The sequence below is a fragment of the Pristiophorus japonicus genome, chromosome 3 (assembly GCF_044704955.1).
Source record: "Pristiophorus japonicus isolate sPriJap1 chromosome 3, sPriJap1.hap1, whole genome shotgun sequence".
NCBI classification, from domain to species: domain Eukaryota; kingdom Metazoa; phylum Chordata; class Chondrichthyes; family Pristiophoridae; genus Pristiophorus; species Pristiophorus japonicus.
In genome coordinates this window covers 266,453,321-266,479,810 of record NC_091979.1, presented here as the reverse complement: position 1 = coordinate 266,479,810, position 26,490 = coordinate 266,453,321, and the positions used below count along the sequence as shown (strand labels likewise).

Genomic DNA, 26,490 nt, shown 5'->3' with positions numbered 1-26,490 from the left:
ATTTTCTGTTTTTGTTTGATTCCAGCAGCCACAGTATTTTGCTTTTGTAGTAGGTTGTAGCCAACTGAATACACAAGGGGTTAAGTGATTCAGAGAGCACCAGCTCAGGCAATAGTCACCAATGTGTTCTGGATAAACTCTAGCTACAGACTAGTTAGTCCCAACATCATTTGTGGGCAAACTCTTCAAACCCATAATTCAAGATCAAATTACTGAGCACTTCAGGATGCGTGGGATAATCAAGTTTGAATTATTAAAAGGAGTCAGGTTTGCTGAATTGAGAGTTTATTTTTTAAAGAAGTGACCAATTATAGAAAGGGAATGCAGTCGATAATGCTTATGGATTTTCAGAAGGTGTATGAAAAGCTGTCATAGGAGGCTTGCTACAAAGAATCAGGTGTATGATGTACAAGGAGTTGTAGCTACATGGCTAGAAAGCTGGCTGACATAAGGTTAGGGTTAACATTGGGCTGCTTGGATTGGAGGAAGGTTTGAAGTGATGTATCCCAGGGGCCAGTGCTAGGCCACTTCTGTGATATAAGCAGAGAACACAATGTCGAAACTTGCTGCTGACCCAAAAATAGGAGGTTTGGCAAATGGCAGGAAGGACCAAGAAAGATTTAATGAAAACTGCCAGGTTCGTAGAATAGGAGGTGGATGCAATTTAATGTGGAGTTGTGTCAGCTAATGCAATTTGGAAGGAAAAAGAAGGAATGGGAGCATTTACTCAATGTAAAGACATTCAAACCTTGGGTGCACATATATAATGCTTTGAAGGTGCGCAAATGCAGGTCAATAAAGCCATAATTAATAAATTTTGGATTGTAATAAACTGAGCAAAGAGATGAAATGTGTTCAGAAAATGGTTAAGGCACAAAGAACAATGTATTTTTAGGCGATCCATTATAGAAAGGATATTAAATCCATTGAGCGTGTACAATATAGAGCGAGAATATTCATGCGGAAAAAAGCTTAGCAAAAGGGATGTGAAGAAAATTAACAAATCAAATGGTCTGGTAATAGAGACTCAAGTAAAAATGGCTTCAGACAAAATCATGGGAAAAGGAGTAAGGTTGAAAGGTTAAAATGTACACAGGTATTATAATGTGCAGAGTGAGAAATAAACTGGGGGAAACTGAAAGTAATTATTTTACACAAGGATCTAGACTTCATAACAAAAACCTGGCTGCAAACAAGAATGGAAAATAAATATATTGGGTCAGAAATTAAAAAAAAAAAAAAAATGCCTCGTGGTCCCAGAGGAACTTACACTTCGGCTCCGAGACCTAGATGCGCAGCCCAACATATGGCCCCACGTATTCCAGGAATATAAGCGCAACCTGGGATCACTGGGCCTGGACCACCAATGCATAAGGAGTATTCTCATTGATAGTTGTGGTGAGTTCAGTTTGTACGGAGCTCCCATTATATCAATGAGAATACCCCCAAAAACACAAAATACAATAAAAAACTCACCTCACATTTAAAATTAATTGAATCAAATTACAAGATTTTAGGAAAAAAAATATTTTTTGAAATGTTAATATGTTTTAATAGGGTTAAAAATAAATTTACCTTAATGGACAGTTTTTAAATATAAACATGTGATAAAATTAAATTTTTCTATCTTTTCTAATTCTTAGGCTGGTAAAAGCAGGCCTTACGCTTGTAAAGAGTTTGAAGGACATTTGCTGGGCAGGAGTTGGGCAAATAGCCCAAATCGCTGTCCGCGAAGGCCCTTCTCCCGGGGTACATGCGATCTGTCAAAAGGAAGTTTGACAGATTGCAAGTGCCAGGTTTAGGTGCATGGAACATGCACACATTGTACACACCCGGAGAGGCCACAATTTACGGCCCAATATATTTAGGAGGGATAGAAAGGAGAATAGGCAAAGTGTCAACACTGGTAAACAAGGGATGCATGCTGTAGAGTGTTGATGCAGACAAGAAACTGCAACAAACAAGGCCAATAATAAACTGAAGCTCAAAAATAAAGGCTTGCTACATTAATACATGTGTGTTACAAACCTCCAAATTGTGGGAAGCATGTAGATATGAAATGTGCAGTCAGATGAGAGAGACGAGCAAGAACAAAATTATTGTTCAGTGAGGTTTAAATTATCCACTATATTGATTGGGGCAGGGAGAATGAGTAAACAGAAAAATGAATGGAATTCCTAAAATGTGTCCAAAACTCCTTCAAGCAATAGGTTAAGAGGCCCACAAGGGTGGGGGTGTTGCTAGACCTGGCTGTGAGGAAAGAAGATCAGCTAGGTGAGTTAAATGTGGGAGAGTGCCTTCGGAGTAGTGATCACAATACGGTAAAGGTTGAAGATCCAACTAGATGGGGAAAAGTCAGTACAAAAACTAGACCAGCAGACTAGATTAAAGTAGATTTTAAAACAATAAAGAGCCAGTGAGCGAAGGTGCTTTGGAAGGAGAAATTGACAGTACTGTAGAGCAACAGTGGATCAATTTGTATGTTATCAAAAAATGGCGGAGGTTTTTATAAAATACTTCGCATGAGTCTTTAATAGAGAAGGATATTGAGGTGGTGACTCCTGAAGTGATCGAGAGCGAGAAGAGTGACATGATGAAGGATAAAAAGAAAATTTTAGCTAAGTTAAATTGTTAGGCTAAAGCAAGAGTGTTAGGTATACAAGAACTCCACAAGGCTGAGTACTGTGAGCTAAACTTAGTGTGACCTTAGTCATCTTTATTACAACTCCAGAGTGCCTAAACAACATGGCAGCCAACCTTTTATACTGGCCCTGCACGTGTGTGCAGGTGACCATTAGGACTCCAATAGTCACGCCCTCTGGTGGTAAGTATTACATAGTTACATGCAGAACAAAGAGAAAGCTCCAGAGCCTGATGGGATTTTATTTCAGGGCTCACTTCAGTGTGGGGATGTTTGCCAAAGGACTGGAAGTGACCAATGTCATAGAATTTTTTAAAACAATGACAAAGACATAACTTGGGTAATTAGAAGGCAATTCGCTTCACATCTACAGTAGGGACAATTTTAGACTTCTTAATGAAGGATGAAATCCACATATCTATGTAAAGAGAAAATATAAATAGCCAGAACAAATTTCAAAAGGGATGATTGTGCTCGACAAACTTCAAATAATTATTTGAGGAGCTTGAAGACATGGTAGATGGGGGAAGTGCAGTGAATGTGCTGTTTAGGAAAGCTTTTGACAAGATACTACACAGGAGATTACTAGAGAAGATTAAGGGATGTGGAATTACGAGAAAGTTGGAATCTGGATTAAAAATGGGTTAGAAGGGAAAAGACCGAGTCAGAGTTCAGGCCAGTTTCTTCACTCGCTCGCACCCCCACCCCCCCCCCACCCGCCCAGAATGGTTGAAAGTGGGTAGTGCTATGCAATAGGATTCAGTTCTGGGGCTACTTCTATTTATTGTGTTCAATGAGTTGGACATATGCCTGGAGAGGCATAAACATTTGCAGATAGCAAAATAGGAGGTATACTTAATTCTTTAAAAGACCAAAGGAGACTGCAAAGGGATATTGATAAGATGGGGAAATGGGCCAATACGTAGCAGATGGAATACCATATCAAGTGTGAGGTGATGCATTTTGGTTAAAAAAGACAGCAATAGTTATACTCTAAATGGACATAGGGCTCAGTGCTATAGGAGAGCAGAGGGACATGAGGGCACAGGTTCACAGAACGTTGAAGAAAGTACCTCGGGCCAAGAAATCTGTTAAAAAAAAATGCTAATTAAATTCTAGGTATAAAACATAAAAGCCGAGGAGGTAATTATGAGCCAATATAAATCCTTAATCAGACCTCAGTTAGAGTACTATGTGCAGTATGGGGCTCCACACTAGAGAAAAGACTTGAATATATATATATAGCACCTTTCAGGATCAATGCAGTACATTTGAAGTGCAGTTAATTTGTGCACAGCAAGCTCCCACAAACAGCAATGTGATAATGACCAGATAATGGGCCAAATTTGCCCTCCGCCCGAAACGGGGCACACGTAACCCATTTGAATGTTTTTGCCGCCATGGTGGTTGAGATGGCCGAGGGAAATTACGCTTTTTTCTCCCAGGCGGACCAGAAGTCGCTCATAATGGAAGTAGGATGGTGAGTACATCAGAGAGGCGCAAGTTTGGGGGTGGGGAGGGGTGACACCACGATGATGTCACCACGGCTCTCCTCTTCACTTAAAGGGGAAAGCCTGCACGAGTTTAAAAGTTCGGTCCACTGGACCACTAGGGAGGGTTTCAGCTGGGCCAGCAGCCTGGCACCCAAGAGGGAGTGCCAGCTGACTATTGGTGACCCGGCTGAACCCAGGGGCATAATTGTCGGGCAGAGGAAAAAAAAATGGCAACAGCAGCAATGCGTCCTCCCCTTTAATGGGGGCTTCAGCCTCACTGCACCGCCACGACAAAGCTGGTTTTGGCATGTCCGGGCGGGCCAAAGATTTTCATGGCGGAATTTCACCTTCGAGGGGGTACATCGGCAGTGTGCACTGTGATCACACACTTAGCATTGATCAGCAACAGCAGAGTGGTCCGGGGGCGGGGCGAAGAGTTCACCGCTGGGATACTGCAGGAGCAGAATTTTGATAATGGCTGCCATTACATGAAAAGTTGACGACCATTGCACTCCGCAGCATAGCCACCGATTTCCGATGTTAAGAGGCCTTAAGGAAAAGTGGGAATTTCAGCCCCAATCTGTTTTTGTTCTGATGATAAGAGGGATAAATATTGACCAGGACACCGGGGATAACTCTCCTGCTCCTCTTCAAAATAGTGCCGTGGGATCTTTTACGTGCACTTGAGTAAGGAGACAGGCTTCGGTATAACATCTCATCCGAAAGACAGCACTTCCAGACAGTGCAGCACTCCCTCAGCACTGCACTGGCGTGTCAGCCTAGATTTATGTGCTAAAGTCCTTGGAGTGGGTCTTGAACCCACAGCCTTCTGACTCGGAGGCGACAGTGCTATCCACTGAGACACAGCTGACACCAAGAAAGGATATCAAGGCTCGAGGGTACAACGCAGTCTCAGTAAGATGCTGCCGGTATGAGGAATTACAAACATGAAGGCAGATTTGAAAAACGGAGGTTTTTTTTTTTAAACTCCAATAACAATTACAGGCTACAAGAGTAGTGTTGAAAATTATGAAAGGATGGGATAGGGTACATAGAAGCACACTGTTTGCAGTAGTTTTGGGGTCTAATATGGGAGCCTATCGACACAAGATTAAATAAGAGATTTATAACAGAGGGACAGCAGTTCAGGCAGAAACTAGGTCAAGATTAGATTGGATAGGCGGATGAAGGAAAAGGGAGAGTGTGTTATCGGAAGAGGTATAGCAAATGTGATTATTTAGTCATGTGGCATGTAACCACTGCCACAGACTAGTTGGGCAAAATGACCTGTTTCTTTGTTGTAGTTTCTATGCATTTCATTGACACCAAGGATAAGACGACACTTGAGATAATGAAACTATTTTCACTGGAGTAGAGTGTGCAACGTTGAGTTCGAAGAGATTTTTGAAAGTATGAAAGGCTTTGATGGGGTAAATGGGGAAAAATTATTTCCTCTAGCTAAAGAGTCAGTCAGTGCCCAAGGGGTCAGTTTACAATTGGCACGCAGAGGGAGGTCAGGAGAAAGCTGTGCAGAGTTGTTGAAGCGTAGAAAGCTTTTCCACAAAGCGCAGTCGAGGTAGATATTTGGGCAGCTTCAGGGAAAAGTAGATAAACAGTTTCAGCAAAGGGAAGAGAGCAAGGCTGTAAGATTAGTTTTCGTTTAGCAGCTGCAGACTTGATGGGCTGAATGGCAGGATTTCGCTGCTTCAGAGAGCTGAGGAAGTTGGGTCATTGAATAAATTTAAGACAGAGATAGACAGTTTCTTAACCGATAAGGGAATAAGAGGTTATGGGGAGCAGGCATGGAAGTGGACTAGAGTGCATGATCAGATCAGCCAAGATCATTTTAAATGGTGGAGCAGGCTCAAGGGGCCTTGGGGCCCATCCTGCTCCTATTTCTTATGTTCTTATAGTGTCCTTCTGTCAATGCCTATGGTTCCCTGGGAGGTTTCCACTGTTGACAACTTTGTCATGTACCTCTATCATCATAGGCAGTCCCTCGGAATCGAGGAAGACTTGCTTCCACTCTTCTGAGTTCTCAGGTGGCTGTACAGTCCAATACGAGAACGACAGTCTCTGTCACAGGTGGGACAGACAGTGGTTGAAGGAAAGGGTGGGCGGGACAGGTTTGCCGCACGCTCCTTCCGCTTCCTACGCTTGATTTCTGCATGCTCTCGGCGACAAGACTCGAGGAGCTCAATGCCCTCCCGGATGCACTTTCCACTTGGGGGGGGGGGGGGGGGGGGGGGTCTTTGTCCATGCTGCTGTCAAAGCAACACCCAACCTACCCAGCACCAGGTGTACCATCATTGCGTGGCTGGAGGATGCCGTCACTTCTCTTACTTCTTCGGTGAACTTTCGCATTTACACACACTGAAGGCAATTACTTAACATTAAATCAACACAGCCATACATTTGTGAAAGGCATTTGCTTTAAATGCACCCATTACCATTCTATGACTCCTTGTTGAAATGGGTTACACGACATTTAATACACTTCTTGCTGAGAATGTGTATTAATGTAACACAAAACAGACAGATTGAAAACCCAGAGATGGTTTTAAAGAATACATTTGTGCATAACTTCACAGCATAAAACACAAATGATTCCACTTTCCATGTGGGTGGGGTTAAGGAAGGGGCACTTTCCTGTATTGTCCAAGTCCAGTAGATCGATTAATACCACAAGCTTTCTGCTGCACACTGCATGGTCAGTTTCCCCGCAGGAAATTGCTTCATCAATTAAGGACACTTTTAAATTGGGAAGCAATAATATTGTAGTATCATTGTCACCAATACCCTATTGGAAGGCACGGGTTTTGTTGGACATGTAACGCTGCCAGTACAAGTCATGTCAAATTAAAAAGGTCATTCTGAAAGAGCCGACTTGAAAACAATTTCATACAAGTATCAGTTCAAGTATTTGAGCAGAATTAAACTACACGAACCAGATAATACTATAATGCAACAACTTGAATTTATATAGCGCCTTTAACGTAGTAAAACGTTCCAAGGCGCTTCACAGGAGTGTTATAAGACAAAACAAATAAATTTGACACCAAGCAACATAAGAAATTACACAGATGACCAAAAGCTTGGTCAAAGAGGTATGTTTTAAGGAGCATCTTAAAATCTAGGCTGACACTCCAGTGCAGTGCTGGGGGAGTGCTGCACTGTCAGATGTGCCATCTTTCAGATGAGATGTTAAATCGAGGCCCTGTCTGCTCTCTCAGGTGGACGTAAAAGTTATTCCCAGTGTCCTGGCTAATATTTATCCCTCAATCAACATAACAAATAAAACATTACCTGGTCATCATGTTGCTTTTTGTGGGTGCTTGCTGTGCGCAAACTGGCTGCCTTGTTTCCCACATTACAATACTGACTATACTCCAAAAGTACTTCATTGGCTGTAAAGTGCTTTGAGACATCCAGTGGTGGTGAAAGGCGCTATATAAATCCAAGTCTTTCTTTTTTGACTAAGAATCATGGAATGGTTACAGCACGGAAGACGGCCATTCGGCCCGTCGAGCCCGTGCCGGCTCTGCAAGAGCACCTCGAGTAGTCCCACTCCCTGCCCTTTCCCTGTAGCCCTGCAATTTGTCTTCTTTCAGGTACTTATACAACTCCCTTTTGAAAGCCACGATAAAGTCTGCCTCCACCACCCTTTCAGGCAGTGCATTCCAGATCCTAACCACTCGCTGTGTAATAAAGTTCATGTCACCTTTGGTTCTTCTGCCAATCACCTTAAATCTGTGCCCTCTGTTTCTCCACCAATGGGAACAGTTTCTCTCCATCTACTCTGTCGAGACACGTCATGATTTTGAACACCTCGATCAAATCTCCTCTCAACCTTCTCTGCCCGAAGGAAAATAACCCCAGCTTCTCCAGTCTATGTAACTGAAGTCCCTCACCCTGGAATCATTCTCGTAAATCTTTTCTGCACCCTCTCTAAGGCTCTTCAGTTTATACTTCCTCTCCACATTTTTTCTACCAAAATGGATCACATCACACTTTGCTGCGTTAAATTTCATCTGCAATGTATTTCCCCATTCCACCAGCCTGTCTATGTCCTCTTGTAGTCTTATCACTCGCCTCCTCACTGTTGACTATATTTCCAAGTTTTGTGCCATCTGCAAATGTTGACATTGTGCCCTGTACTCCCACATCCAAGTCATTAATATATATCAAGAAAAGCAGTGGTCCTAGTGCCAATCCCTGGGGAACACCACTGTCTACCTTCCTCCAGTCTGAAAAACAACTCTGTTTCCTATCACTTAGCTAATTGTGTACCCAGGCTGCCACTGTCCCTTTTATTCCATGGGATTTAACTTTGCTGGCAAGCCTCTTGTGTGGCACTGTCAAATGCCTTTTGCAAATCCATGTACACCACATCAACCGCATTACCCTCATCAACCCTCTCTGCTACCTCATCAAAAAACTCAGTCAAGTTGGTTAAACACAATTTGCCTTTAACAAATCCGTGCTGGCTTTCCTTAATTAATCCACACTTGTCCAAGTGACTTAATTTTGTCATGGATTATTGTTTCTAAAAGCTTCCCCACGACCGAAGTTAAACTGACTGGCCTGTAGTTGCTGGGTTTATCTTTACACCCTTTTTTGAACAAGGGTGTAACATTTGCAATGTCTCCAGTCCTGACACCACCCCCGTATCTATGGAGGATTGGAAAATTATGGCCAGTATCTCCACGATTTCTGCCTTCACTTCCCTCAGTGTCCTAGGATGCATCCCATCCGGTCCTGGTGACTTATCTACTTTAAGTACAGCCAGCCTTTCTAGTACCTCAACTTTATCAATTCTATTCCCATCCAATATTTCCTCCTCCTTTACTACGTCTATGGCAGCATCTTCTTCCTTGGTAAAGACGAAGTATTCATTTAGTACCTCAGCCATGCCCTCTGCCTCCATGCTTAGGTCTCCTTTTTGATCTCTAATTGGCCCCGCCCCTCCTCTTGCTACCCTTTTACTATTTATATGCCTATAGAAGAATTTTGGATTACTTTTTGTTGGTTGCCATCTATTCTCACCTCCTCTCTTAGCTCTTCTTTTCTTGTTCACTTCTCTGGACTTTCTATATTAGCCTGACTCTCTGATGTATTCCTGACCCGACAACTGTCATACGCTCTCTTTTCCTGCTTCATCTTACTCTCCAAGGACAGTATAAAAAGAGGGGGGTTGGTGCAGTCTTGCTCGGAGTGCAGCGGCAGGTCAGAGTGCAAATGTAAGAGTTTGGTAAGTGGGAGAATTAAGGTGAGTGGAAGCAGGGGGTGTTGCTTTGTCTTGTTTTTCCCCACCAGTGCTGACTCCCCGACCTGGGAGGAAAAGAAAACAAAGCGTGGCGTCACAGTAAGAGGTTCGGGGACGTCGGAGCGGCCTATAAAGGCCCAGCTGGTGCAGCTGCAGCTGGGGGGGAGGCAAAAAACAAGTAGAAAGAAATCTAAAGGTGACATCACAGCCAAGGGGGTAAGTGATCGGTGAGTAGTTTTTCTTTTTCTTTATCAGTGAGTAACTTTTAGCATTATTGTTTCCAAATTAAGTTAATCTAGGGGTCAAATCATGGCAGGAGAGCTCGGACACGTGTAATGCTCCTCCTGTACTATGTGGGAAGTCAGGGACGCCTCGTGTCCCTGACGACATGTGCGGGAAGTGCATCCGCCTGCAGCTCCTGACAGACTGCATTGCTGCACTGGAGCCGCGGGTGGATTCACTCTGGAGCATGCATGATGCTGAGAATGACGTGAATAGCACGTTTAGTGAGTTGGTCTTACTGCAGGTAAAGGTTACACAGCCAGACAGGGGATGGGTGACCAACAGGATGAGCAGTGGAAGGTAGTGCAGGGGTCCCCTGCAGTCATCGCCTTGCAAAACGGATACACCGCTTTGGGTACTGTTGAGGGGGATGAGTCATCAAGAGAGTGCAGCAGCAGCCAAGTCCATGGCACTGTGGGTGGCTCTGCTGCACAGGAGGACAGGAAAGAGTGGGAGAGCTATAGTGATAAGGGATTCTATTGTAAGGGGAAATGATAGATGTTTCTGTGGCCGCAATCGAGACTCCAGGATGGTATGTTGCCTCCCTGGTGCAAGGGTCAAGGATGTCTCGTAGCGGGTGCAGGACATTTTGAAGGGGGAGTGTAAACAGCCAGTTGTCATGATGCATACAGGCACCGACGATATAGGTAAAAAACGGGATGAGGTCCTACAAAACAAATTTAGGGAGCTAGGGTTAAAATTAAAAAGTAAGACCTCAAAAGTAGTAATCTCAGGATTGCTACCAGTGCCACGTGCTAGTCAGAGTAGGAATTGCAGGATAGCTCAGATGAATACGTGGCTTGAGGAGTGGTGCAGAAGGGAGGGATTCAAATTCTGCAGACATTGGAACCGGTTCTGGGAGAGGTGGGACCAGTACAAACTGGACGGTCTGCATCTGGGCAGGACCGGAACCAATGTCCAAGGGGGCGTGTTTGCTAGTGCTGTTGGGGAGGGGTTAAACTAATATGGCAGGGGGATGGGAACCTATGCAGGGAGACAGAGGGAAGTAGAACGGGGGCAGAAACAAAAGATAGAAAGAAGAAAAGTAAAAGTGGAGGGCAGAGAAACCCAAGGCAAAAAGCAAAAAGGGCCACATTACAGCAAAATCCTAAAGGGGCAAAGGGTGTTAAAAAGACAAGCCTGAAGGTTCTGTGCCTCAATGCGAGGAATATTCGGAATAAGGTGGACGAATTAATTCCGCAGATTGCAGTAAACATATATGATGCAATTGGCATCAAGGAGACATGGCTCCAGGGTGACCAAGGCTGGGAACTCAACATCCAGGGGTATTCAACATTCAGAAAGGATAGACAGAAAGGCAAAGGAGGTGGGGTGACATTGCTGGTTGAAGAGGAAATTAACAATAGTAAGGAAGGACATTAGCTTGGATGATGTGGAATCTGTATGGGTGGAGCCGCAGAATACCAAAGGGCAGAAAACGTTACTGGGAGTTGTGTATAGACCACCAAACAGTAGTAATGAGGATGGGGACAGCATCAAACAAGAAATTAGAGATGCATGCAATAAAAGTACAGTAGTTATCATGGGCGACTTTAATCTACATATTGACTGGGCTAACCAAACTGGTAGCAATGCGGTGGAGGAGGATTTCCTGGAGTGTACTAGGGATGGTTTTCCAGACCAATATGTCGAGGAACCAACTAGCGGGCTGGCCATCCTAGACTGGGTAATGTGTATTGAAAAAGGACTAATTAACAATCTTGTTGTACGAGGCCCCTTGGGGAAGAGTGACCATAATATGGTAGAATTCTTTATTAAGATGGAGAGTGACGCAGGTAATTCAGAGACGAGGGTCCTGAACTTGGGGAAAGGTAACTTAGATGGTATGAGACGTGAATTGGCTGGAATAGACTGGCGAGTGATACTTAAAGGGTTGATGGTGGATAGGCAATGGCAAACATTTAAAGATCACATGGATGAACTTCAGCAATTGTACATCCCTGTCTGGAGTAAAAATAAAATGGGGAAGGTGGCTCAACCGTGGCTAACAAGGGAAATTAAATACTGTTAAATCCAAGGAAGAGGCATATAAATTGGCCAGAAAAAGCAGTAAACCTGAGGACTGGGAGAATTTTGTAATAAAGCAGAGGAGGACAAAGGGTTTAATTAGGAGACGGAAAACAGAGCATGAGAGGAACCTTGCTGGGAACATAAAAACTGACTGCAAAAGCTTCCATAGATATGTGAAGAGAAAAAGATTAGTGAAAACAAACGTAGGTCCCCTGCAGTCAGATTCAGGTGAATTTATAATGGGGAACAAAGAAATGGCAGACCAGTTAAACAAATACTTTGGTTCTCTTTTCACTAAGAAAGACACAAATAACCTTCCGGAAATACTCGGGGACCGAGGGTCTAGTGAGAAGGAGGAACTGAAGGATATCCTTATAAAGCAGGAAATTGTGTTTGGGAAATTGATGGGATTGAAGGCCGATAAATCCCCAGGGCCTGATAAGTATTCTGGGATGCAGACAAAGGAAGTAGCCATAGAAATAGTGGATGCATTGGGGGTCATTTTCCAACAGTCTATCGACTCTGAATCAGTTCCTAATGCAACACCACTGTTTAAAAAAAGGAGGGAGAGAAAATGGGGAATTATAGACCGGTCAGCCTGATATCAGTAGTGGGGAAAATGTTGGAATCAATCAATTATTAAAGATGAAATAGCAGCGCATTTGGAAAGCAGTGACAGGATCGGTCCAAGTCAGCATGTATTTATGAAACGGAAATCATGCTTGACAAATCTTCTGGAATTTTTTGAGGATGTAACTAGTAGAGTGGACAAGGGAGAACCAGTGGATGTGGTGTATTTGGACTTTCAAAAGGCTTTTGACAAGGTCCCACACAAGAGATTAGTGTGTAAAATCAAAGCACATCGTATTGGGGGTAATGTACTGACATGGATAGAGAACTGGTTGGCAGACAGGAAGCAGAGAGTCAGGATTAACGGGTCCTTTTCAGAATGGCAAGCAGTGACGAGTGGAGTGCCGCAGGACTCAGTGCTGGGACCCCAGCTCTTTGCAATATACATCAATGATTTAGATGAAGGAATTGAGTGTAATACCTCCAAGTTTGCAGATGACACTAAACTGGGTGGCGGTGTGAGCTGTGAGGAGGATGCTAAAAGGCTGCAGGTGACTTGGACAGGTTAGGGGAGTGGGCAAATGCATGGCAGACACAGTATAATGTGGATAAATGTGAGGTTATCCACTTTGGTGGCAAAAACACAAAGGCAGAATATTATCTGAATGGCGGATTAGGAAAGGGGGAGGTGCAACGAGACCTGGGTGTCATGGTTCATCAGTCATTGAAAGTTGGCATGCAGGTACAGCAGGCGGTGAAGGCGACAAATGGCATGTTGGCCTTCATAGTTATGGGATTTGAGTATAGGAGCAGGGAGGTCTTACTGCAGTTGTACAGGGCCTTGGTGAGGCCTCACCTGGAATATTGTGTTCAGTTTTGGTCTCCTAATCTGAGGAAGGACATTCTTGCTATTGAGGGAGTGCAGCGAAGGTTCACCAGACTGATTCCTGGGATGGCTGGACTGACATATGAGGAGAGACTGGATCAACTGGGCCTTTATACACTGGAGTTTAGAAGGATGAGGGGGGGGGGAATCTCAGAAACATAAGATTCTGACGGAACTGGACAGGTTAGATGCGGGAAGAATGTTCCCGATGATGGGGAAGTCCAGAACCAGGGGACACAGTCTAAGGATAAGGAGTAAGCCATTTCGGACTGAGATGAGGAGAAATATCTTCACTCAGAGAGTTGTTAACCTGTGGAATTCACTACTGCAAAGAGTCGTTGATGCCAGTTCATTGGATATTTTCAAGAGGGAGTTAGATATGGCCCTTACAGCTAAAGGGATCAAGGGGTATGGAGAGAAAGCAGGAAAGGGGTACTGAGGGAATGATCAGCCATAATCTTATTGAGTGGTGGTGCAGGCTCGAAGGGCCAAATGGCCTACTCCTGCACCTATTTTCTATGTTTCCATCTCTTTCATCATCCAGGGAGATTTGACTTTAGTTGCCCTACCTTTCCCCCTAGTGGGAATGTACCTCGACTGTACCCAAACTACTTCCTCTTCAAAGGCAGCCCATTGTTCCACTACAGTTTTGCCTACCAATCTTTGATTCCAATTTACCCAGGCCAGATCCGTTCTCATCCTACTGAAATTTGCCTTACTCCAATTAAGTATTTTTACTCTAGATTGCTCCCTGTCCTTTTCCATAGCTAATCGAAACATGATGATACTTAAACCAACTTCTGGTAGACACTCTGTCTGGATCTGAATCTACATTTCTCTGGCTCTTGTGTTCTGTGAATCTCTTCAGTCCTACTTTAACAGCATATTTAGCATAAATTACACCAAGATGCTCCCAGGGTTGCATAATTAGCAATCCCAAAATGTGACTTGTAGCCTTGGGGGGTGGGGGGTGGGGGGGGGGGAGAAACAGGTGCATCATCTTCTACATGTATGCAATGCCATTTCACTGCCAAGCCAATATGTAGAAGACAGCTGAAGGAGATTATAATTTCTAATTTTTATTGTCCACAACGTCCAGCCCCCCCATCCCCAACCAAATCTACACCTCAACCGAACCGATATAGATCTTATGAGGCCGGAGGATGGACATGTAGAGCAATGTCCTAACGTTCCAGATTTCGAGTGTGCTGCACCCTTATTCTGGTTTAAATTTCAATGTTTTATCCTCTGGCTGCCTTGTTTGAGGGGTTTGGATGAAAGAGAGGGTTAGTGTTCCTGGCTGATTTAATTGTTGTCTGGTTTTGACCGAGTTTCATTAATCTCAATTAAAATGGAAAATGAGCCATGTTAATCCATACTAATACAAGGGCTTCCGCACATCAAGGGATAAGATTATGTCCTCCATTACTTCAATATGCAATACTATTGTGTCTCGGTTTCTCTCCAACGCATACTAAAAGAACACGATCAAATGTATGTGTCGTCCTACTTCAGCAGAACAAGAGCTGCCCCCTAAGCGGCACAGGCTGCCTTTTACTAACACAAAAGCAAAATATTGCGGATGCTGGAACCTGAAATAAAAACCGAAAATGCTGGAAATCTCAGGTCAGGCAGCATCTGTGGAGAAACATTAACGTTTCAGATCTGTCAACTTGCGTCACAACCCTGCCTTTTACTTTAGGGCTCAAGGTGTATGAAGCAACAATAGAGATAGCCAAGGTGCGCAGTTACACGAGCCACAAATCCTATGGACTGGAGGGTAGCTAATGTAACACCACTTTTTTTTAAAAAGGGAGAGAGAAAACAGGTAATTATAGACCGGTTAGCCTGACATCAGTAGTGGGAAAAATGTTGGAATCAATTATTAAAGATGAAATAGCAGCGCATTTGGAAAGCAGTGACAGGATCGGTACAAGTCAGCATGGATTTATGAAAGGGAAATCATGCTCGACAAATCTTCTGGAATTTTTTGAGGATGTAACTAGTCGAGTGGACAAGGGAGAACCGGTGGATGTGTGCATTTGGACTTTCAAAAGGCTTTTGACAAGGTTCCACACAAGAGATTGGTGTGCAAAACTAAAGCACATGGTATTGGGGGTAATGTACTGACGTGGAGAGAACCGGTTGGCAGACAGGAAGCAGAGATAAATGGGTCCTTTTCAGAATGGCAGGCAGTGACTAGTGGGGTGCCGCAGGGCTCATTGCTGGGACCCCGGCTATTTACCATATACATTAATGATTTTGGATGAAGGAATTGAGTGTAATATCTCCAAGTTTGCAGATGACACTAAACTGGGTGGCGGAGTGAGCTGTGAGGAGGATGCCGAGAGGCTGCAGGGTGACTTGGACAGGTTAGGTGAGTGGGCAAATGCATGGCAGATGCAGTATAATGTGGATAAATGTGAGGTTATCCACTTTGGGGGCAAAAACACGAAGGCAGAATATTATCTGAATGGTGGTGGCAGATTAGAAAAAGGGGAGGTGCAATGAGACCTGGGTGTTATGGTACATCAGTCATTGAAAGTTGGCATGCAGGTACAGCAGGCAGTGAAGGCAGCAAATGGTATGTTAGCCTTCATAGCTAGGGGTTTTGAGTATAGGAGCAGGGAGGTCTTACTGCAGTTGTACAGGGCCTTGGTGAGGCCTCACCTGGAATAGTGTGTTCAGTTTTGGTCTCCTAATCTGAGGAAGGATGTTCTTGCTATTGAGTGAGTGCAGCGAAGGTTCACCAGACTGATTCCCGGGATGGCTGGACTGACATGAGGAGAGACGGGATCAACTGGGCCTTTATACACTGGAGTTTAGAAGGACAAGAGGGGATCTCAGAAACATAAAATTCTGATGGGACTGGACAGGTTAGATGCAGGAAAAATGTTCCCGATGTTGGGGATGTCCAGAACCAGGGGATACAATCTAAGGATAAGGGGTAAGCCATTTAGGATTGAGATGAGGAGAAATTCTTCACTCAGAGTTGTTAACCTGTGAAATTCCCTGCTGCAGAGAGTTGTTGATGCCAGTTCATTGGATATATTCAAGAGGGAGTTAGGTATGCCCCTTATGGCTAAAGGGATCAAGGGGTATGGAGAGAAAGCAGGAAAGGGGTACTGAGGTGGATGATCAGCCATGATCTTATTGAATGGCGGTGCAGGCTCGAAGGGCCAAATGGCCTACTCCTCCACCTATTTTCTATGTTTCTATGCAAAACGTTCTTCGCCTGGGTTGCTAGCAGCAGTACCCCGAAGAGCAACCCTCCATTCCAGGAGATTCCCAGACAATCCTGGAGGGTTAGCAACCCAAGGTTGAACACACAACCTATAAATCAACAAGAAGATACATTTATATTGTGCCTTTAACATGGTAAAACATCCCAAGGCGCTTCACAGGAGCGGTATCCAAGAACATTTGACTTGGAGCCACAGGAGATATTAGGACAGATGATCAAAAGCTAGGTCAAAGAGGTGGGCTTTTAGGAGCACCTTAAAGGAATCAGAACGGTAGAGATACTGAGGGGCTTCGGGAGGGAGTTCCACAGCTTAGGACCTTGGCAGCTGAAGGCACGGCCGCCAATTAGGAGTGATTAAAATCAGGGATGCACAAGAGGCCAGAATTGGAAGAGCGCAGATATCTATAAGGGTTGTAGGGCTGGAGGAGGTTAGAGAGATAGGGAGGGGAGAGACGATGGAAGGATTTGAAAACCAGGGTGAGAAGTTTACATTGAGGCATTGCTGGACCGAGAGCCAATTTGGTCATCAAAGAGAGGGGTGATGGGTGAGCAGGACTTGGTGCGAGTTAGGACACGGGCAGCTGAGCTTTGGATAAGCTCAAGTTTACAAAAGGGTGGAAGTTCAGAGGCCGGCCAGGAGAGCATTGGAATAGTCAAGTCTAAAGGTAACCAAGGCATGGATGAGGGTTTCAGCAGCAGATGAGCTGAAGCAGGGGCGGGGACGGACAATGTTACGGAGGTGAAAGTAGGCGGTTTTGGTGATGGAGCGGATGTGGTCAGAAGCTCATCCCTGGGTCAAATATGATACTAAGGCTGCGATCAGTCTGGTTCAGCCTCAGACAGTGCCAGAGAGGGGGATGGAGTGGGTGGCGAGGGAACGGAGTTTGTGGCGGGACGCGAAGGCAATGGCTTAGGTCGTCCCAATATTTTGTTGAAGGAAATGTCTGCTCACCCAGCACTGGATTTCAGACAAGCAGTCTGACAAATCAGATGTGGAGGGGTTGAGAGAGGTAGTGGTGAGGTGGAGCGGAGAATCGTCAGCGTACATGTAGAACTGGCACCAAGCTCATGGACTACAGGGCTGTCGTAATACCCGCCCTCCTATTTGGCTCAGAGACATGGACTATATACAGCAGCGGTGGACATCCACCAGGTTTTGGGAACAGTTTCCAAAGTGTAAAATTTGATGGGAACTATGTTTTGTTAAAAAAAAACAGGTCGCCAGGTGTATTTAAGATGTAAGAAATGAAATATTTTGCTGTTTAGAATATCCAGGCGGAAGAACTGTATATTAAACAAATTCAAGTCCTGCTGAAGAGAAGCTCAATTTTTTTTTTTTACCTCCAGTTCCAGATCCTGAGGCTCCGCTTCAGAGAGTGGGATCACTGCTATCTTGGTTATTTTGTACACTTCATGTTCCCCCGGAAGCTTTCCAACCACGGCTTTCTGGCGGATGAGAAGGAGCCGCCATGCAAAGTCTGAAAGGCAAGCCAAGATCAGTCAATAATGGAAAGGTCACTTCGGCCCATTGCTCAGGAGGTCAGATATAGGAACAAGTGACTGCACCAGGGCTAACTGCGATGGATGGAAAATCCCGACGGCAGCTCGTCACCTTTTGCCAAGTCAAATTGGACTGGGTGAGGCAACGGGCGAGTGGTAAGAACATGGTATCGGATTACAAAATGGAAAAAGATATCCAACCCAGGACCTGAAGCCCGAGATTCATTTTCCAAAGCTGCCTCAATCATGGAACAAAAATAAACAGAGGCAGAATGTTCTTCATTAATCTGCTTCGGGACCAGCACCTGCACTAATCTAAATGGGAAGCGGGGTGCATGGGCAGCGGAGGAGACTTCAGGGGGGCTAGGAACGTACGAACAAGAGTCGGCCATTCATCCCTTGGGACAAGGGAGTTCCAGATTGCCACTACCCTGTGTATGAAGAAGTGCTTCCCGACATCACCCCCGAGTGTCCTAGCTCTAATTTTAAGGTTATATCCCCTGGTTCTGGACTCCCTCACCACAGGAAATAATTTCTTTCCATCTACCCGATTAATTCCTTTAATCATCTTAAACACCTCAATTAGATAATCCCTTAATCGTCCATACTCAAGGGAATACAAGCCTAGTCTATGCAACCTGTCCTAATTTAACCCTTTTTCGCCAAGGTACCAGGTTACAACCTTGGAGCTCACTCTCCAAATATGATCAAACACTGCTTTTCCCAAGTTTCAGGAGATAAAATAGTTTTACTTTTCATTCCTTTAAATAAAATTCACAGTTCAGAGACACCCATGAAAAAATACTTTAAAAAAAAAATAGAAAGCTGCATATGCAGTTTACAGGACAGTCATAAACAAGAGAGAAATTTGAGCCAATTTTACTTCAACCCAACGATATTATGCAGAGGTGTGTTCCAAGGTATTTTTCTATTCTGTCGAATACACAAAGCAAATTCGGACCATATTCGGTGTTGTTTGGCTAGGACTGTAAAATTGGGCAATGACAGACAGCATGCTGCAATTGGTAAACTGTCATCTCAAAATTTAATTTTACTGATTGATACAGAAAAATATAGTGGCTGGCTTTTGGCTAAAATTGCTGCTATTAATGGCACACTGCCTGGATAAACACCAGTCTTGCCCTCGCCAGGCATGTGGAAGATAGCTTTTTAAACTGTCAATATATTAATGCTAGTTGTCATCTGTTAAATTAAGTGTTTTCAAAAAGAAAAATTGCCTCTTTTTTTGTGATCGTCTTGGGAGGAAAAAGAGTATCTCAGCATAAAAGCAACAAACATTTGCTGCAGGTTTACCAGAAATTTATTCTTACAGGGCTTGACAGGGTAGATGCAGGGAGGATGTTTCCTCTGGCTGGGGAGTCTGGAACCAGGGGTCACAGACTCAGAATGAGGAGTTGGCCATTTAGGACTGAGACAAGGAGAAATTTCTTCACTCAGAGGCTGGTGAACCTTTGGAATTTTCTACCCCAGGGGGCCGTGGAGGCTCAGTCTTTGAGTATATTCAAGACAGATCAATAGATTTGTGGATATTAAGGGATATGTGGATAGTGCAGGAAAGTGGAGTTGCGGTAGAAGATGAACCATGATCTTACAGGCTCGAGGGGCCGTATGGCCTACTCCTATTTCCTATGTTCTTATTATTTACATTAAACTAATGAGCTTTTTAAGCTATGCTTCAGAGCAAAGCTCGAGAATATTCAATTCATGCCAACTTAAAAGTTTCATTTTGCTTTATTTGAAGTGTGTGGGTTTCCACATTTCCACTGAAGAATAAACCAAACTACTCTTGGCTCCAAAAAGGTTCACTTCAATGGATACATGGGAAAGCCAGAAAATGGGGTTATTGTGCATGTAGTTGTGACAATTAAGTAAATCTGATCACAACTAGCCTTCAAAATGTTCGAAGACCTTTTCATTTATTGCGATGGAAATACCAATTGTATTCGAACACAGGATTAGCCGATTACCTCAAGCTCCTTATGCGTGAATGATTGTTCTAGATAGCTCAGAGGTCATACAACATGCAAGTGTCATTAACTTTGACTAATCTGATTTGCCAAACAATTATAAAGCATTGTCACACTGAACATCATCTCGTTTGTGCTGTGGTCTCAAATAACATGCTACAACTGTCCATGATGGCTTGCTGAAAGATTTTGAAGGGATAAACACCAATGTTATTTACAACTATGCCCCAGCCCATTCGCGAAACAGAATTTCTTAAGCTCAGGTGCAATCCTGGAATTTATTGGAGAAATTTTTTAAAAAAGAGAAAAAGGAAAAGTATTTATGGTTTCTGGGAACTGTCATAAAATGTACATATAGACAGACATTAGCCTTGTTGCTGGTGGGGTATATTCCCCAGTGGGAAACATCGACTCTCAGGCACTTCCTTTAAAAGCTATAATTCTCTTGCTGCATCAAATCCACATGCTACTTTCATCAGAACTCCTCTTGCACCACAAAAATCAGCTTTTCAAAACAATCAGGTCTCCAAACAGTAAGTGCACAAAAATCTGAATCTTCAACAGGCTGACAGATTCAATGTAGAAGCATCATCGCAAACTAAAAGGAAGAGTTAAACTCAGCGGGTTAAAGGTCAAAAATAATGTTACCAGGACTCAACTGCTCAGAATGCAGCATCAAGTATCACAAACTGAGCAGCCCCACTCCCAGGCCACAAGCATGACGGCTCAGAAAGCTAAGGTAATCCTTTACAAATCACTGGAGCATGTGTCCAATTCTGGGCACACACTTTCGGAAGGATGTCAAGGCCTTTAGAGGGGATGCAGTGGAGATTGACCAGTAGGATACCAGAGATGAGGGACTTCAGTTATATGGAGAGACTGGAGAGGTTGGGATCGTTCTCCTGAGAGCAGGGAACATTGTGGGAAGATTTAATAGAGGTTCAAAATTGTGAGGTTTTGATAAGAGTAACAAGGAGAAACAGGCATAGGGGTCAGTAACCAGATTTCAGATAATTGTAAGTAGATGGGAGATGGAGAATATTTTTTACGCAGCAAATTTTGATGACTCGGGTATTGCATTCCCAAAGGTTGGTGGAAGCAAATTCAGTGGGAACTTTCAAAGGAACCCGGATATATACTTGAAAAGGAAAAATGTGCAGGGCTATGGGACTAATTGGACAGCTCTTTCAAAGAGCTGACTTGGAACAATGGACCAGATGACCTCCTCCTGTGCTGTGTGATTCTATGACTGGTGCTAAAAAAACAAAATGTCACATTGGCAGAATCAACATAGTTTTTAGGGCGGGTTAGAGCAGAATAATGAAAGCTTTATTTGAAAGTTAACTTGTGCTAGATCGGATCTGGAAGTGCTGGATGCTGAAATGAGAAATATGTTCCCCAGCAGGGACATCCCTCATCTTGACGAGCACAAAGTCCATTATGGAAAGTAATACAACTAATGTTTCATTGTCTGCCATGAGATGCAAGAGTAAATTCAGAAATCTTGAGCACTCAGCAGAATCCCATGCTGAAAATAGAACAATTTGTATTTATATAGCGCCTTTAACGGTGTGCAACATCCCCAGGCGCTTCAAAGGAGAATTGAGATAAAACAATGAGATACTGAGCCACAAGTAGAAATTAGCGCAAGTGATCAAAAGCTTGGTCAAAGGAGGTAGGTTTTAAGGAGCATCTTGAAGGATGTGTTGGGCACATTTGAAGGCATAACCTTTGTTGTAACCTTTGAGGTAACGAGGCAGAGAGGCTTAGGCAGGGAGTTCCAGAGCTTGGGGCCTAGGCAACGGAAGGCATGGCCACCAATGGGTGAGCAAGACGGCAGAATTAGAGCGCAGGCATCTCGGGGGTGGGGTTGTGGGGGGGCGCGGTTGGGGCTGGAGGAGATGGGATAGGGAGGGTGAGGCCATGGAGGGATTTGAAAATATGAGAATTTTGAAAGAGGCCTTGCTTAACCAGAAACCAATGTAAGTCAGCGAGCACAGGGGTGATGGGTGAGCAGGACCTGGTATGAGTTAGGACATGGGCAGCCGAGTTTTGGATCACCTCTAGTTTATGTAGGGTAGAATGTGGGAAGCCAGCCAGGAGTGCTTTGGAACAGTCAAGTCTAGGAGGTAACAAAGGCATGGATGAGCGTTTCAGCAGTGAATGAGCTGGGGCAAGGGCAGAGACGGGCGATGTTACAGAGGTGGAAATAGACGGTCTTAGTTATGCTGCGGATGTGGTTGAAAGCTCATTTCAGGGTCAAATGCGACACCAAGGTTGCAAACAGTCTGGTTCAGCCTCAGACAGAAGTTGGGTAGAGGGATAGAGTCAGTGGCTCAGGAACGGAGTTTGTGGCAGGGACCAAAAACAATGGCTTCGGTCTTCACAATATTCAACTGAAGAAAATGCTCTGCTCATCCAGAATGCAGATTATATGAGGCCCCTGCACGTCAGCATCGATGGTTGAAGTCACAATGAAAAGGACTGCCACATTAAATTGTCTTGAGCAATGGGCACACGACAATGAAGTCAGAAGCAAATTTGCCTTATTGTGGGGTCGTGTATACATATCAGAATGCCTTCAGCATAGGCAGTTAACCAATTGATGGGCTTCTGGGTTACTACAATGTCACTCTCCATTCGAAATGCAAGCACGCCAACGAGCCCATTGGCAACACCAGATGGAAACCGCTGCCAACACTGCAGAAGTTCCGCAGCGTGACTATTAACCAGGCCAGATATTCATAGAGGAAAAACAAAGCGCAAGAACCAGCAAGCATAACAGTGAAGTCAGCTTTCAGCGAGTATGGTAACTGAACTATTAGCAGCATAGCACCAATGACACTGCTTGTGACAAATCTAAGGCTAGCAGTTATATTACATTGGTCGTCCTAATGCACACAGGTTTAAATGAGTTTTTGGCAGTAGTGCAGGACAGGCGATAGTGAATCGGACGTCTGTTTTACATTCTTTCCCATTGAGGCAAGGGGGAATTATGCCCAGAAAATATGGAATATTTACAAATGAACACTGGTACTGGGAAATGCACTGTATATAAAGATGGGGATTCAGTACAAATGAACATTAAATATGGTGTGCATATAAATGAAGACAAGTTGAAGATAACCATAAAACGCTGTTGAACATTCATTTGCAAAAGATGTGGATACTCTACATCCCTAATTTCAAAATTACTAAAACTAAGAAGTGGGTACACTTATTATACCTGTGGCCTTCAATACCCTCCCGATCGTATAGTCTACTCCTCTAACTCAGTCTGTCCCAGCACCTCGAGTGTGAAACGTCTTACCTTCCCCTTCCTTCCACCCCACCCCCCTCCCCTCCCACCAATCGAGCTTTTTACAACGCAAGCTCTGCTTCACTACTTCCTCTTCTCCGGTGTTCTACACGGTGGGTCTTTGCCCATCTTAAAGTTAAAAAAGACAACTGCTACAAAAAAGTGAATCTATATAAACAAATCTGACGGAGGCTACTGGTATCAAGGACAAACAATCTGAAAGGAGAATGAGCAAAATCAATCATAATAGATCGGGTTTGGCAAATGGAGGAGTTGTTGAACAGAAGGAACAGAGTAGTAGTGAGGACAGAGCCACGGAAAATCCCAACTGTGAAGGGGGGGGGGGGGGCGATGGGAAGTTTCAGAGAATGACACCCCATAAATTCCCAATCTGTGTAAATTATAATCCACTTGAAATGCCCAACTAGCACTTGCTCCAAGGGAGGCTTTCAACAAACCGGATTGTCTGTATTACTCGGTCAATTCAATTACTGAGGGCAACTTGTCATTTCAGGACCTTCTACCCCATAATCTCAAACACCAAAGCATCAGACATTATTTGTGGAAGCCACGGTTTTATCTCAAGGGGCAGCCAGCAAACGGACAGCAGGCACCAACACCAGACCATCTGCCATCTCGGTGTTCTCCCAGAACTGAAAGCAGCGTCAAAATATTTAAATTAGCTGACCTACCATTCGGAGAAGAGAAGAGGTTAGCCTTCAGTCCCACAGGCTCAGGCAAAGCCCAGTGCACATCATCAGCCCCACAATAAACAAACGAGGAGTTAGCGGGAAACTAAACCGAACCACTGAGTACCCTCAGGTGTTGGCCTTGCACAGTCCAAAAAACAGCCATGCAGCATGTTTTTTTGGCCCAACTACTGCTCATGGATGTGTGTTTCACAGGTGCAAATATAATCAAAACATGTATGCGCAAGAGTTTCCATTCACATGTATATTTTATGAAGCCAATGCTTGATGTTTGCACGAATACATTACAATTTCTTAGCATGGCTGCACTTGCATGAGGGTAATGCAGGTTTAAGCACTTTGGGATAGAGTTTCCGCTGGTTTTTCCAGCGCAATTCACCCAAAAATCAGTCAAAACAGCGCAATGGGTAGAGGAATTTTAAGCACAAGTTCTGTCTGTAATGTTGATTCATGGGCTCTTTACTCAAGAATTCATAGCAACACAATGCTTTAAGAACTAGTTGGTTTATTAACAAAGGCTCAACAATCACACTACACATCAGTTCATCCACTAGGCTCACAACTGCATGCCTCATCATTGATGACAGAGACCCAACTGACTGGGGTTTTATTCAGTCTTGTGAACATCATGTGACTGGCTAAGCCACTCAATGCAATAGCTCTACAAACCTGTGAGCATCCTCACCAGTGCATACATTACACCATCCAACACAAATTGAATTTTTAAAATCTTTTGCGCTGGTTTAAAAGACATTGTGCTGGAAGCCGGCCCCGTCCACAAAACAGGCCACACCCCCAGACCGAATTGAGCAACATGACGTGCTTCCGCTAATTGTGCCTGTTTGCCAGCCTTCGAAGAGGCGCTTAAAATTAAGCTGCTTTTTGGCACAAGGGCGCCTTTTAAAAGCTTTTAAATAATAAAAATCAGTTAATTAAAAATCGGTTACTCACAGGTGGTGGACTTGGCACTTATTACAAATGCTTGTGATGAACCCATTGTCAGCCATAATAAAACAGCACCAGGTTACCACTCAAATACATGGGGGATTGTGCTGGTTCAGGGAAGGTTTTACATGAGATTATAAAAATGAGTTTGAGCAGAAATCTGAATCACAAAAATCAATTCGGAAAACGAGCACAGTTTATGTTCTTGGACTTCGATTGAATCACCAAGTGAGGATCCTGCTAATCAGCAGTCCTGTTGGTTAGCATGGAGAGCCAGTGACTGAAGTTGACAAATTGATAGTTGCAAAGATTGAGTGAAGGGGAATGTGGGCAGACTGCAACCCCTGTACATCAAAGGCATCAAAACTTGCAAGTCATGGAAACCACAAGTATTGTTGTCATACAACAGCTTTACTGTCACATAAATCTCTCTCTTCCATTTGACAGTTAATTAAAACTCTTCTCGCTGCTGCCGAGTGATTTGTTTACAGTCAAAGATCGCGACCAGCCTCATTTCTTTCAAAAACACAAATTTCTAACGGCAGACAGCAGATCAGATATTTACGGGGAGGGAGCGGGAGTAACCTGGAAATACGGGAAAGGCAGAGATTCTGCCGAATTTACCGGCAGAAGCGCATTTGAATATTTTTGTTCAAGTAAGGTCCATTTCCCACAAGACAGCCAGCCAGACTGACATGCTGGCTGGCGGATGGGAAAGCCTGATGTTTAAGGCCGCAGCCTGGGAGTGGAGGGGGCAGGGATTGCAGGGCGGAAGATTGATCGGATTGCGGCTGCTCAATTCTGAGGCACGCAGCCTCCTTTAAATATCATAATTACTGACACACCTCTTGAAGGCAGGTCGCTTGCCCAACCCACCCCGGTTAAACCGGAAGTGGGCACATCGGGGTTTCCCACTTTAACAATTTAAACCTCCCAACCCCGACTCTGGGGACTTAAAATTCTCTCATTCAGTGACATACAAACCTAGGGCCCCAAGTTTCAGGCCTCGGCTAGAACGGCGCAGCCCCGATCTGGACGCCGTTTTTTTGCGCCAGAAAGTGCGCCTAAAAAAAACTTAGATTCTCCGGCTCCCTGCTGGTCCTCTGGAGTCGGGCGCGGCGCAGCACGAGCTGTGGGGGGCGGAGCTCGGTCCCTGCGCTGAAAACAGTGCCGGGACCTCTGCACATGCACGCTACAGTGGGCGCGCATGTGCAGTAACTCCAGGCGCCCAAAACTGTGTGGGGGGGGTCCGAAGCACGCAGCCCCTAGCCCTGGCCGAATGGCCTCATTGGGGCTGCGTGAATAAGGCTGCCTTTCACCCCCCCCCCCCCCCCACCCCAACCAGACCGGACCGGACCCGCGCTCTCCCCCCCCACCTGACCTCCCTCTCTCTTCCACCCCCCCCCCGCGACCAGAACCCAACTCCCTCTCACCCCCCCCCCAACCCGACCGCCCTGCTCCCCCCAGCCCCCGACCCAACCTACCTGTAAATCTGTTGCTGGGGATGGGCCCTGCCCGAAGTCTTGGACCCGGCCTGTTCAGCCTCCCCCACCACTCCCTTCTCCTTTCCTTACCCCCCCCACCCCCTTCTCCTTTCCTTACCCCCCCCCCACCCCTCGCTGTCAGAAACACAGAC

The 26,490-nt window shown here is 44.6% G+C and overlaps 1 protein-coding gene across 5 annotated transcripts in view; it reads right to left on the bottom strand.

The window, feature by feature from the left end:
• The window catches only part of inpp5f (inositol polyphosphate-5-phosphatase F), a 271,778-nt gene that overhangs the window by 114,482 nt on the left and 130,806 nt on the right, over window positions 1–26,490 (bottom strand). For all 5 annotated transcript variants that reach the window (XM_070876665.1, XM_070876663.1, XM_070876664.1 and 2 more), the window contains exon 3: window positions 17,755–17,891. In XM_070876665.1, coding sequence (XP_070732766.1) covers window positions 17,755–17,891 — 137 coding nt within the window. The remainder of the gene's footprint in view (window positions 1–17,754; window positions 17,892–26,490) is intronic.